The 13,318-nt window shown below is 48.3% G+C and overlaps 1 protein-coding gene across 3 annotated transcripts in view; it reads left to right on the forward strand.

The window, feature by feature from the left end:
* ube3c (ubiquitin protein ligase E3C) overlaps positions 1–13,318 on the forward strand; it is a 277,267-nt gene that overhangs the window by 155,908 nt on the left and 108,041 nt on the right. For all 3 annotated transcript variants that reach the window (XM_072508217.1, XM_072508215.1, XM_072508216.1), the window contains 2 exons: positions 963–1,060; positions 1,570–1,702. In XM_072508217.1, the coding sequence (XP_072364318.1) occupies positions 963–1,060; positions 1,570–1,702 (231 nt within the window). The remainder of the gene's footprint in view (positions 1–962; positions 1,061–1,569; positions 1,703–13,318) is intronic.

The following is a 13,318-nucleotide window of genomic DNA, read 5'->3' on the forward strand; positions in this document are numbered from 1 at the left end:
GTTTCTGATGTGCCTCATGCGTCTCCGTCTTCACCACCAGGCCCTGTATGTCGTCCTCATTCTCGGCTGCCTTTGCCTTCACGACCCGAAGCTCCCGCTCCTGGGTCTTTTGTTCCTCCTTTAGCCCTTCGATCGCCTGTAGTATCGGGGCCAACAGCTCTTTCTTCATTTCCTTTTTGAGCTCTTCCACACAGCATTTCAAGAACTCTTGTTGTTCAGGGCCCCATGTTAAACTGCCACCTTCCGACGCCATCTTGGTTTTTGCTTGCCTCCCTTGCCGCTGTTCTAAAGGATCCACTGCAATCCGGCCACTTTCTCCTTTTTTCATCCGTATCCAGGGGGGATTCCCTTCTGGTTTACCGCACAGTGTTTTTAGCCGTCAAAATTGCCGTTGGGGCTCCTATCAAGAGCCCAAAAGTCCGTTTCACCGGGAGCTGCCGAAACGTGCGACTCAGCTGGTCATCGCCGCACCCGGAAGTGACGGCCCTATTTATTAATACGTAGCTTCCAGTACATGCAAAACGCCGCTGCGAGCCCGACTGACCATCTTAAGTTGGTTGTCAGCGTAATTGTCAGGTACGCTGAAGATTACTGAGCAAATGTTGCCCTATCGCAGAATCACATCTAATGTTGGACACTGATTTGAGTTTTGCAAGCACTGGCCGGTTGGGTGTGGTCTGTATCGTGCCCATTCATCTCTACCTATCCGAGTCCACTTGCCAAACAGTCAACATTTTCTTCTCATGCAGTGTAAATTTGTTGATTTTCTTTGCATTGCATTCTTGCAAATGACCTGATAAGTGTAGGATGAAAAGCTTTGACACTTTTCCCCCCCGCAGTACTACTAAACAAGTAATTATTCCTGCATATCTGGCAACGCCAGTGTCATGATTCTGCGTTGGATATTTGGGAATTTGGCAATGAAATATTGGCTATTGCATTTTTTTTGTTTTTTTTTTCAGTTGGGCAGGAGCCAGCTCAATTATCAGTATCTGAAGAACGCCATCTCGCTATTTTAACTGAACTACCTTTTGTAGTTCCGTTTGAAGAACGCGTTAAGGTAAATACTATTCTGCTGTAAACTCTCGAACCTAAAATCGGTAAAATATTGTCTGACTGACTTGCGAATTCATGACATTTTGCGACCCAATTTTACATTTATGCTGTTACTGCCCCTATCGTAGTGTGCAAAGGAGTTTCATGCAAACTGGTTAAACTTACTAACCTGACAGATGAAACTAATTTGTGGCTTTTTTAGCTATTAGGTAATACATGTTGAAGTTTCTACTATTATGAAAAGTTAGATCAGAAATATTAGCAGTTTTAAGGTGAGGTGCTATGTAAGAGTTAATGCCCATTACCCAGATAAACTCTGATTCTGGTATGTTGTATAGTATAAAATTGTGTAATTTCAGCACTAATGTGGGAGAATTAGATGACCAACTAAATAGATTAGTAACTTCAAGTTGCATGTAAATTATACTGATAAAACTTAATTCAAAATCAATATGCAAATATTAGTGTTTATTTGTCAGTTCGCCTTCATACCCACAGTGATTTCTTTTTAAGATCTTCCAAAGATTGATCTTTGCTGACAAACAGGAAGTACAAGGGGAGGGGCCGTTTTTAGACGGAATTAATGTTACAATTCGACGCAACTATATCTATGAAGATGCATATGACAAGCTCTCACCAGAAAACGGTAGGCGAGGCGGAAAGCCACATTTTTTCATTTGTATTTTGATAAAATATGTTCAGCAATGTCGTTATTGAACTTTATTAATTTTCTTGTCAGAGTTAAACGCACCATGCTGAAAAATAGCCACAATTTCCTCTGTCTAAAATATGAAAATAGTGAGCATGAACAGGTGATGTAAAATTGCAATAACCATTTTCTTTTTTTTTTTTTTTTTGCAAGGCATTGCAAACAAATTTTTATATTGCATTAGGTGCAGGTTTAAATAAGTACTGGTGCAGGTTAGGTTCAGAGCTGTGCGTCCTGTGCAATGCTCCAAGATACAACTTCATAACAATAATTCTGGTCTTAAAACGACATAGATGCTAGACTGGGTCTGTGGCAGATGATGAGGGAATTAAAGAAGAAGAGGGAAAAACATTCTTGGCCTCATCCTGACCAACTTACCCGCTGCAGTTGCATCTGTCCATAGGAATGACCATCGCACAGCCCTTGAGGAAATAAAGTCCCGTCTTCACATAGAGAATTCCCTTGATTGTGTTCTGTGGTACTACCACCATGCGAAACAGGGTACACTTAGAGCTGATATTGCAACTGAAGAGAGGGAAACCATGAGGAGATGTGGGCTAAATACATATGCAACTACAATTTGTAACCTCATGGCCAAGCATATCCCCCACTACCATTACCACCAAGCCAGGAATCAACCCTGGTTCAATGAAAAGTGCAAGGATGATGCCAGGAGCAGCACCAGGCCTACCCTAAAAATGAGGTGTCAATTGGGGGAAGCTACAACATAGAACGACTTGCATGCCAAGCAGCATAAGAAGCATGCGATAAAGCCAAGTGATTCCACAACCAAGAGATCAAATCCTGTCACACCCAGTCATGAATGATGGTGTTCAATTAAACAACTATCTAGAGGAGGAGGCTCTACAAACATCCGCACTGTTACAATCCTAGTTTATGTCATAACCGGACGAGGAGATCCCAGAATAGAACCCTGGCTCAAAAGAGCCTTATTTACTTATTTTTTATAAAGCATGGAGGAATGTAGTCACAGGATGCAAATTAGTTTTAGTAACGAGAAAAAAAAGTTTATTAAACATGAAAAAATTGGAATATGATACAATACGCTACGCCTTTCCTCTTTTCTTATCTTAACAAATAAAATAAGATTAACACTGATAAGCTCGATTGGTCCCTTTAACACACAGTCCCTTTTAAGCACATGGATTGGCTGTGTTCAAACACACTCGCTCCGCTGTGACCTCAAGTTCGTAGTAATGGTTTTTTCCTCCGAATCTCCCCCAGATGATTGTCACATGAGAGTTTCCAAACTTCACTCCCAAAATTGTGCTTTAAAATCTTCACTTGCATTAACATTTTTCCTTGGTGGTTTGCATTCTGAACTCCAGACCAGGTATTACAAATGACACCTTTAAACAAAGTTTCTTCTCCTCTTTTATCAATGAATCAAGTCCAGGATTTTATACCCACCCCTTTAGGATTTCCTTTGCACTTGATTACTGCATGGTCTGGCTTTCCTTCTAGCAAAACTAAGAAAAATGTTTCCTCTTTGGCCTTCAAAACCAACATCTTTTGGCAGGGCAGTGAGAGCTGCCTTCTCTTGCTATCTATCTCCAATGGCCCACTAATTAACTAAACTAAAACTCAGATACTTCTCTACTCTAAAAGGCCTCCGTTTCTAAGCAACTCCGTATCCTTAAACCTTTTTATTCTTCATGCCGTAGACCCCTCTAAGCACAATAGAAACAGTTGGAATTAAAACTAATGCCCACACGTACAAGCACCGTTGTCCAGCATGAATCTAAGTACAGGGTTTACCCTTCCAGACACAGAAACATTAATAAATTAACCTTATTTCTAATGTTTATCAACACTAATAGAAATCCCTTAAAACTATCTTTGTTTGCCTTGCACCAATAAAAAGGCAGATTATTATTTGAATGAGTGTAAATTGAGAGGTGGATACTCAGCGAGACCTTGGTGCCCTTGTGCATCAGTCGCTGAAAGTAAGCACTCGGGTACAGGAGGCAATAAAGAAGGCAAATGGTGTGTCGACCTTCATAGCAAGACGATTTGAGAATAGGAATAGAGATGTTTTACTGCAATTGTATAGGGTATTGTTGAAGCCACACCTATAGTTTTGATGTCCTTAACTGAGGAAGGATGTTCTTGCTATGGAGGGAGTGCAGCAAAGGTTTACCAGTCTGATTCCTGGGGCGGTAGGACTGTCATTTGAGGAGAGACTAAATCGGTTAGGATTATATTCATTGAAGTTTAGAAGAGTGAGAGGGGATCTCATAGAAACTTGTAAAATTTGAACAGAAGTAGACGGGATAGATTCAGAAAGAATGTTCCCCATGGTGGGGGGAGTCCAGAATTAGGGGTCATAGTTTTGAGGATAAAGAGTAAACCTTTTAGGTCTGCGGTGAGGGGAAATTTCTGTGGAATTCACTACCGCAAAAAGTAGTTGAGGTGAAAACATTGTGTAATTTCAAGGAGGAATTAGATACAGCTCTTGGGGCTAATGGGATCAAGGGATATGAGGGGGAGGGAGGGGAGGCGTAATCAGGGTATTCAACTAGATCAGCCATGATCATAGAATCAGAATTTACAGTGCAGAAGGAGGCCATTCGGCCCATCAAGTCTGTACTGGCCCTTGGAAAAAGCACCTTACCTAAGCCCACACCTCCACCCTATCCCCGTAACCCAGCAACTCCACCCAAACCTTTTGGACACTAAGGACAGCTTAGCATGGCCAATCCACCTAACCTGCACATCTTTGGACTGTGGGAGAAAACCGGAGGACCCGGAGGAAACCCATGCAGACACTGGGAGAACGTGCAGACTCCACACAGACAGTGACCCACGCCGGGAATCGAACCTGGAACCCTGGAGCTGTGAAGCAACAGTGCTAGCCACTGTGCTACCGTGCACTTGAATAGCAGAGCAGGCTCGAAGGGCCGAATGGCCACCTATTTTCTATGCATGTATGGGTCCAGCACATCATAGATTATCATAGATTATCATAGAATTTACAGTGCAGAAGGAGGCCATTCGGCCCATTAAGTCTGCACCGGCTCTTGGAAAGAGCACCCTACCCAAGGTCAACACCTCCACCCTATCCCCATAACCCAGTAACCCCACCTGACACTAAGGGCAATTTTGGACACTAAGGGCAATTTATCATGGCCAATCCACCTAACCTGCATATCTTTGGACTGTGGGAGGAAACCGGAGCACCCGGAGGAAACCCACGCACACACGGGGAGGATGTGCAGACTCCGCACAGACAGTGGCCCAAGCTGGAATTGAACCTGGGACTCTGGAGCTGTGAAGCAGTTGTGCTAACCACTGTGCTACCGTGCTGCCCATCAGTGAAAAAGATGAGGCTGAAACCTTTACAGCAAACGTCAGTCAAAAGTTCCCAGTAAAAGATGTTGGATGTTGCCTGGGATGGAAAATTTCAGTTTTATGAGGAGAGGCTTGGGTTGTCTTCGTTGGAGCAGAAAAGACTGATGGGCGACCTGATCGACGAAGATTAAGGGAAATGGACAGGGACAGCTGTTTCCCTTGTTGAAGGGTCAGTCACAAGTGGATACAAGTTCAAGGTGAGGAGCAGGAGGTTTAGTGTGAATGTGAGGCAAGACCTTTTTATACAGATGGAGGTGACAGTCTGGAATGCACTGCCTGGGAGGGCGGTAGAGGCAGGTTGCCACACATGCTGGCAAATGGGATTAGGTAGGTAGGTCAGGTGTTTTTTCCCATGTCAGTGTGGAGCCAATTGGCAGAAGGGTCTCTTCTGCACTGAGATTCTGTGATCCTTCTCCAGAGGCCCCAGCTTCCCAGTTGCCAGTCTCAGCAATTCAATTCACTCCATGTGATATCAAGAAATGGCTGAAGGTACTGGATTGTGCCAAGGCTATGGGTGCTGACAATATTCTGACGATAGCACTGAAGATTTGTGCTCTTGAACTCTATGCTCCCTAGCCAAGTTGTTCTATACAGCTAGAACACTGGCATCTACCCAGCTATTTGGCCTATAACTATATAGTCGAACAGTGCATTAAGTAAGAAATTATTGGCGATTAAGGCAGCTGCAACAGTGGCATCTACCCAGCAACGTGGAAAACTGCCTAGGTATGTCCTGAATACAGAAAGTAGGAAAAATCCAATCTGGCCAATTGCCACCACATCAGTCTACTCCTGATCATCAGTAAAGTGAAGGAGCCATAGTGTTCTCAAGTGCCACATGCTGAGCAATAACCTGCCCAATGATGCCTAGTTTGGCTTATGCTAAAGTGTCCTGACCTCATTGCAGCTTTGGTTCAAACATGGACAAAAAAGCTGAACGTCAGATGTAAGGTGAGAGTGACTTCCCTTGACATCAATGCAGCATTTGACCGAGTGTGGCATCAAGAAGCCCGAATAAAACTGGAGTCAATGGGAATCGGGGTAGACTCCGCTGGTTGGAGTCATACCATACACGGTCAGATGGTTGTGATCGTTGGAGATCTATCCAGGGTATCACTGCAGGAGTTCCTCACTGCACGGTCCTAGACCCAACCTACTTGAGTTGCTTCATCACTGACCTTTCAAAAAACAATACAGCACAGAAACAGGCCCTTTGGCCCTCCAAGCCTGTACCAGTCATGATACCAACCTTTGCCAAAACCCTCAGCACTTCCTTGTGCCGTATCCCTCTATACCCTCCTATTCATGTATTTGTCGAGATGACTTTTGTACGCCGTTAATGTATCTGCTTCCACAACCTCCCCTGGCAACATGTTCCAGGCACTCACCACCCTCTTGTGTAAAAACAAAAACCTGCCTTGCATATCTCTAAACCTTGCCCTACAGACCTTAAACCTATGCCCCCTGGTGAGTGACCCCTCCACCCTGGGAAAGAGTGCCTGCCCATCGAATCTATCCATGCCCCTCATAATCTTGTAGACCTCTATCAGGTCACCCCTCACTCTCCGTCGTTCTAATGAAAACAGTCTGGGTCTATTCAGCCTCTCCACATAGTTTTTTAAAAATATATATTTTATTCAAATTTTTTTCAGCCAAACAAAAACAGTACAAAAATTTTTCCTTTTTACAACAATAAAACAATATAAATAATAGTGACCGTTTTTTAACAAATAAATAAATAATATATAAACTAAATGGCAGCTGCCATAACAAAATATTAACTCTCCCAAATAATAAAGTCAAACAAGCCAATATACATATCCACGTAAAAATATCCATACAAGAGGCCCCCCCCCCCCCCCCCCCCCCCCCTCCCCCCGGGTTGCTGCTGCTACTTTCCCAGTTCCTTTATCGTTCTGCGAGATAGTCAATGAATGGTTGCCAACGCCTGGTGAACCCTTGAGCCGAACCTCTTAGTGCGAACTTTATCCGTTCCAGTTTTATAAACCCTGCCATGTCGTTTATCCAGGCCTCCACGCCCGGGGGTTTAGCTTCCTTCCACATTAACAATATCCTTCGCCGGGCTACTAGGGACGCAAAGGCCAAAACATCAGCCTCTCTCGCCTCCTGCACTCCCGGCTCTTCTGCAACCCCGAATATAGCCAACCCCTGGCTCGACCCGGACCCCCACCACCTTCGAAAGCACATTTGCCACCCCCACCCAGAACCCATGCAGTGCCGAGCATGACCAAAACATGTGGGTGTGGTTCGCTGGGCTTCTCGCGCATCTCCCGCACCTATCCTCTACCCCAAAAAATTTACTGAGCCTTGCTCCGGTCATGTGCGCCCTGTGCAAGACCTTGAATTGTATGAGGCTAAGCCTGGCACACGAGGACGAAGAGTTTACCCTGCGTAGGGCATCTGCCCACAGCCCCTCTTCGATCTCTTCCCCCAGCTCTTCTTCCCATTTTCCCTTCAGCTCATCCACCATGATCTCCCCCTCGTCTCTCATTTCCCTGTATATATCTGACACCCTACCATCCCCCACCCATGTCCCCGAAATCACTCTATCCCGAATCTCCTGAGTCGGGAGCTGCGGAAATTCCCTCACCTGTTGCCTCACAAAAGCCCTCAATTGCATATACCGAAATGCATTCCCCTGGGGCAACCCGTATTTTTCCGTCAGCGCTCCCAGACTCGCAAACGTCCCGTCTAGGAACAGATCCCTCAGTTGCACAATCCCTGCTCTCTGCCATGTTCTAAATCCCCCATCTATTCTCCCCGGGACAAACCTATGATTATTCCTTATCGGGGACCGCACCGAGGCACCCGCCATTCCCTTATACCGTCTCCACTGCCCCCAAATTTTCAGCGTTGCCACCACCACTGGACTTGTGATGTATCTCTTCGGGTAGAACGGCAACGGCGCCGTCGCCAATGCTTGTAGGCTGGTTCCTTTACAGGACGCCATTTCCAGTCTCTTCCACGCCGCTCCCTCCCCTTCTCCCATCCACTTACACACCATTGAGATATTGGCGGCCCAATAATAATCACTTAAGCTCGGCAGTGCCAGTCCCCCCCTATCCCTGCTACGCTGCAAAAACCCCCTCCTCACTCTCGGGGTCTTCCCAGCCCACACAAAGCTCATAACACTCTTCTCAATTTTTTTGAAAAAAGCCCTCGTAACCATCACCGGGAGGCACTGGAACACAACAAGAAATCTCGGGAGGACAACCGTTTTGACCGCCTGCACCCTACCCACCAGTGACAGGGACACCATGTCCCATCTCTTAAAATCCTTCTCCATCTGTTCCACCAATCGTGTTCAATTAAGCCTATGTAGGGTTCCCCAGCTCCTGGCTATCTGGATCCCTAAGTACCGGAAATCTCTTATTACCCTCCTCAGCGGTAAATCATCTATTCCCCTGCTCTGCTCCTCCGGATGCACCACGAACAACTCACTCTTCCCCATATTCAGTTCGTACCCCGAAAATGCCACAAACTCCGAGTGTCCGCATTATCTCAGGCATCCCCTCCACTGGGTCCGCAACATACAGCAATAGATCATCTGCATATAATGATACCCGGTGTTCTTCTCCTCCCCTGAGTACTCCCCTCCACTTCCTAGAGCCCCTCAGTGCTATGGCCAGCGGCTCAATTGCCAATGCAAACAGTAACGGGGACAGGGGACACCCCTGTCTTGTCCCTCTATAAAGACGGAAGTAGTCGGACCTCTGCCTGTTCGTGATCACACTTGCCACCGGGGCCCTATATAGCAGCTGTACCCATCCAATAAACCCCTCTCCAAAACCAAATCTCCTCAACAATTCCCATAAGTAGTCCCACTCCACCCTGTCAAATGCTTTCTCAGCGTCCATCGCCACCACCATCTCCGCCTCCCCCTCCGGCGGGGGCATCATCATCACCCCTAGCAGCCTCCGTATATTCGTGTTCAGCTGTCTCCCCTTAACGAACCCAGTTTGATCCTCGTGGACCACCCCCGGGACACAATCCTCTATCCTTGTCGCCATCACCTTGGCCAGGAGCTTAGCATCCACGTTCAGGAGGGAAATAGGCCTGTAAGACCCGCACTGCAGCGGGTCTTTTTCCTTCTTTAAGAGTAACGATATCGTCGCCTCCGACATAGTCGGGGGCAACTTCCCCCTTTCCCTGGCCTCATTAACGGTTCTCGTCAAAAGCGGGGCCAGTAGGTCCATGTATTTGCTATAAAATTCCACCGGGAACCCATCCGGTCCCGGGGCCTTCCCCGCCTGCATGCTCCCAATCCCCTTTACCACCTCCTCCACCTCAATCCGTGCTCCCAGTCCCGCCCTCTCCTGCTCCTCCACCTTCGGGAATTCCAGCTGATCTAGGAAATGCATCATTCCCTCCTTCCCTTCCGGGGGCTGAGCCTTATACAGCCTCTCGTAGAATGCCTTAAACACCCCGTTCACCCCCTCCGCTCCCCGTTCCATCTCACCTTCTTCATCCCTCACCCCACCTATCTCCCTCGCCGCTCCCCTCTTCCTCAGTTGTTGGGCCAGTAACCGGCTCGCCTTCTCTCCATACTCATATTGTACTCCCTGTGCCCTCCACTGTGCTTCTGCCTTGCCCGTGGTCAGCAGGTCAAATTCCATATGTAGCCTTTGTCTTTCCCTGTACAGTCCCTCCTCCGGAGCCTCTGCAAATTGCCTGTCTACCCTCAGGAGTTCTCTCAACAGTCGCTCCCTTTCTTTGCTCTCTTGCTTCCCTTTATGGGCCCTTATGGATATCAGTTCCCCTCTGACCACTGCCTTCAGCGCCTCCCCGACCACTCCCACCTGGACCTCTCCGTTATCATTAAGCTCCGGGTACCTTTTGATACACTCCCTCACCCTTAGACATACCTCCTCATCCGCCAACAACCCCATATCCAATCTCCAGAGTGGGTGCTGCTCCTTTTCCTCTCCTATTTCCAGATCTACCCAATGTGGAGCGTGGTCCGAAATGGCTATGGCCATGTACTCCGTCCCTGTCACCTTTGGAATCAGTGCCCTTCCCAGGACAAAAAAGTCTATCCGTGAATACACCTTGTGAACATGGGAGAAAAATGAAAACTCCTTACTCCTAGGCCTAATAAATCTCCAGGGGTCTACTCCTCCCATCTGCTCCATGAAGTCCTTAAGCACCTTGGCCGCTGCCGGCCTCCTCCCGGTCTTAGACGTAGACCTGTCCAGCCCTGGATCAAGCACCGTATTGAAGTCTCCCCCCGTTACCAGCTTTCCCGCCTCCAGGTCCGGGATACGCCCCAGCATGCGCTTCATGAAGTTTGCATCATCCCAGTTCGGGGCGTATACGTTCACCAGGACCACCGCCTCCCCTTGCAATCTGCCACTCACCATCACATATCTACCCCCACTGTCCGCCACTATGGTCTTTGCCTCAAACTGTACCCGTTTCCCCACTAAGATAGCCACCCCCCTATTCTTCGCATCTAAGCCCGAATGGAACACCTGCCCCACCCATCCTTTACGTAGTCTGACCTGATCTGCCAGTTTCAAGTGCGTCTCCTGCAACATGACCACATCTGCCTTTAAGTTCTTTAGGTGTGCGAGTACCCGTGCCCTTTTAATCGGCCCATTCAGCCCTCTCACGTTCCACGTGATTAGCCGGGTTGGGGGGCTCTTTACCCGCCCCCCCCATGTCGACTAGCCATCCCCTTGTCTAACCCAGCTCCTCACCTGGTTCCCACGTACCCGTATATCCCACCGACTGTGCTCTCCCGCCCCGACCACCCCGCCCCATAACAGCTCCCCCTTCCCCTTAGCAGCAGCAACCCAGTTAACCCCCCCCCCCCCCCTCCGCTAGATCCCTTTCTAGCGTAGTTGCACCCCCAATGCTGCTCCCGGAAGTCAGCAAACTCTGGCTGACCTCGGCTTCCCCCGTTTGTCCTCGGCCCCTCATTGTGCGAGCCCCCCTCCTTCCTGCGTCCCCGTTCACGCCACAATTACCATAGCGCGGGAACAAAGCCCGCGTTTCCCACTCGGCCCCGCCCCTGATGGCGCAGTTCCCTTCTCCTTCCCCTATCCTTCCCACCGGCGCCCACAGTTCCCCATACTACCCCCCCCCCCCCCCCCCCAACGCGGGGAAAGAGAAAAGTTACAAACTTTTAAAATTGAAAAAATTCCCCCCCTTCCCCTCCCTCGTCCCACATAATCACCCCACCACTTTATTACAGAAGCTTTTTCTCTCGCCAGACTATTCCAGCTTCTCGTCCACGATGAATGTCCACGCCTCTTCTGCCGTCTCAAAGCAGTGGTGCTTCCCTTCGTGTGTGACCCACAGTCTCGCCGGCTGCAACATTCCAAATTTAACCTTTTTGTGGAGCACCGCCTTGGCCCGGTTGAAACTTGCCCTCCTTCTCGCCACCTCAGCACTCCAATCTTGGTACACGTGGATCACCGCGTTCTCCCACCTGCAGCTCCGAGTTTTCTTCGCCCATCTTAGAACCATCTCTCTGTCATTGTAGCGGTGAAACCTCACCACTATGGCTCGGGGTATTTCTCCTGCCTTTGCTCTTCGAGCCAGAACTCGGTAAGCTCTCTCCACCTCCAAAGGGCCCGTCGGGGCCTCCGATCCCATTAGCAAGTGAAGCATCGTGCTCACATATGCCCCGACGTCTGCCCCCTCTATGCCTTCGGGAAGACCCAAGACTCTTAAATTCTTCCTCCTCGAGTTATTCTCCAGGGCTTCCAACCTCTCCACACACCTTTTGTGCTGTGCCTCGTGCGTCTCTGTCTTTACCACCAGGCCCTGTATTTCATCCTCATTCTCCGCAGCCTTTGCCTTCACGACCCGAAGCTCCAACTCCTGGGTCCTCTGCGCCTCCTTTAGCCCTTCAATCGCCTGTAGCATCGGGGCCAACACCTCCTTCTTCAGCTCTTCCACACAGCGCCGCAGGAACTCTTGTTGCTCCGGGCCCCATACCGAACAGCCACCTTCCAACGCCATCTTGCTTCGAGCTTCCCTTCCATGCCGCTGCTCCAGTGGATCCACTGCAATCCGGCCGCTATCCTCTCCTTTATCCATATTTATACGGGGGGATTCCCTTCTATTTCACCGCACAGTGATTTTGGCCGTTAAAAATTGCCGTTGGGGCTCTTAATTATAACCATATTAGGCGGGAACTGAAGAACATAGATTGGGGGCGGATGTTTGAGGGCAAATCAACATCTGACATGTGGGAGGCTTTCAAGTGTCAGTTGAAAGGAATTCAGGACCGGCATGTTCCTGTGAGGAAGAAGGATAAATACGGCAATTTTCGGGAACCTTGGATAACGAGAGATATTGTAGGCCTCGTCAAAAAGAAAAAGGAGGCATTTGTCAGGGCTAAAAGGCTGGGAACAGACTAAGCCTGCGTGGAATATAAGGAAAGTAGGAAGGAACTTAAGCAAGGAGTCAGGAGGGCTAGAAGGGGTCACGAAAAGTCATTGGCAAATAGGGTTAAGGAAAATCCCAAGGCTTTTTACACGTACATAAAAAGCAAGAGGGTAGCCAGGGAAAGGGTTGGCCCACTGAAGGATAGGCAAGGGAATCTATGTGTGGAGCCAGAGGAAATGGGCGAGGTACTAAATGAATACTTTGCATCAGTATTCACCAAAGAGAAGAAATTGGTAGATGTTGAGTCTGGAGAAGGGTGTGTAGATAGCCTGGGTCACATTGAGATCCAAAAAGACGAGGTGTTGGGTGTCTTAAAAAATATTAAGGTAGATAAGTCCCCAGGGCCTGATGGGATCTACGCCAGGATACTGAAGGAGGCTGGAGAGGAAATTGCTGAGGCCTTGACAGAAATCTTTGGATCCTCACTGTCTTCAGGGGATGTCCCGGAGGACTGGAGAATAGCCAATGTTGTTCCTCTGTTTAAGAAGGGTAGCAAGGATAATCGAGGGAACTACAGGCCGGTGAGCCTTACTTCGGTGGTAGGGAAATTACTGGAGAGAATTCTTCGAGACAGGATCTACTCCCATTTGGAAGTAAATGGACGTATTAGTGAGAGGCAGCATGGTTTTGTGAAGGGGAGGTCGTGTCTCACTAACTTGATAAGAGTTTTTCGAGGAGGTCACTAAGATGATTGATGCAGGTAGGGCAGTGGATGTTGTCTTATATGGACTTCAGTAAGGCCTTTGACAAGGTCCCTCATGG

This window comes from Scyliorhinus torazame, chromosome 6 (genome assembly GCF_047496885.1).
Source record: "Scyliorhinus torazame isolate Kashiwa2021f chromosome 6, sScyTor2.1, whole genome shotgun sequence".
Taxonomy (NCBI): Eukaryota; Metazoa; Chordata; class Chondrichthyes; order Carcharhiniformes; family Scyliorhinidae; genus Scyliorhinus; species Scyliorhinus torazame.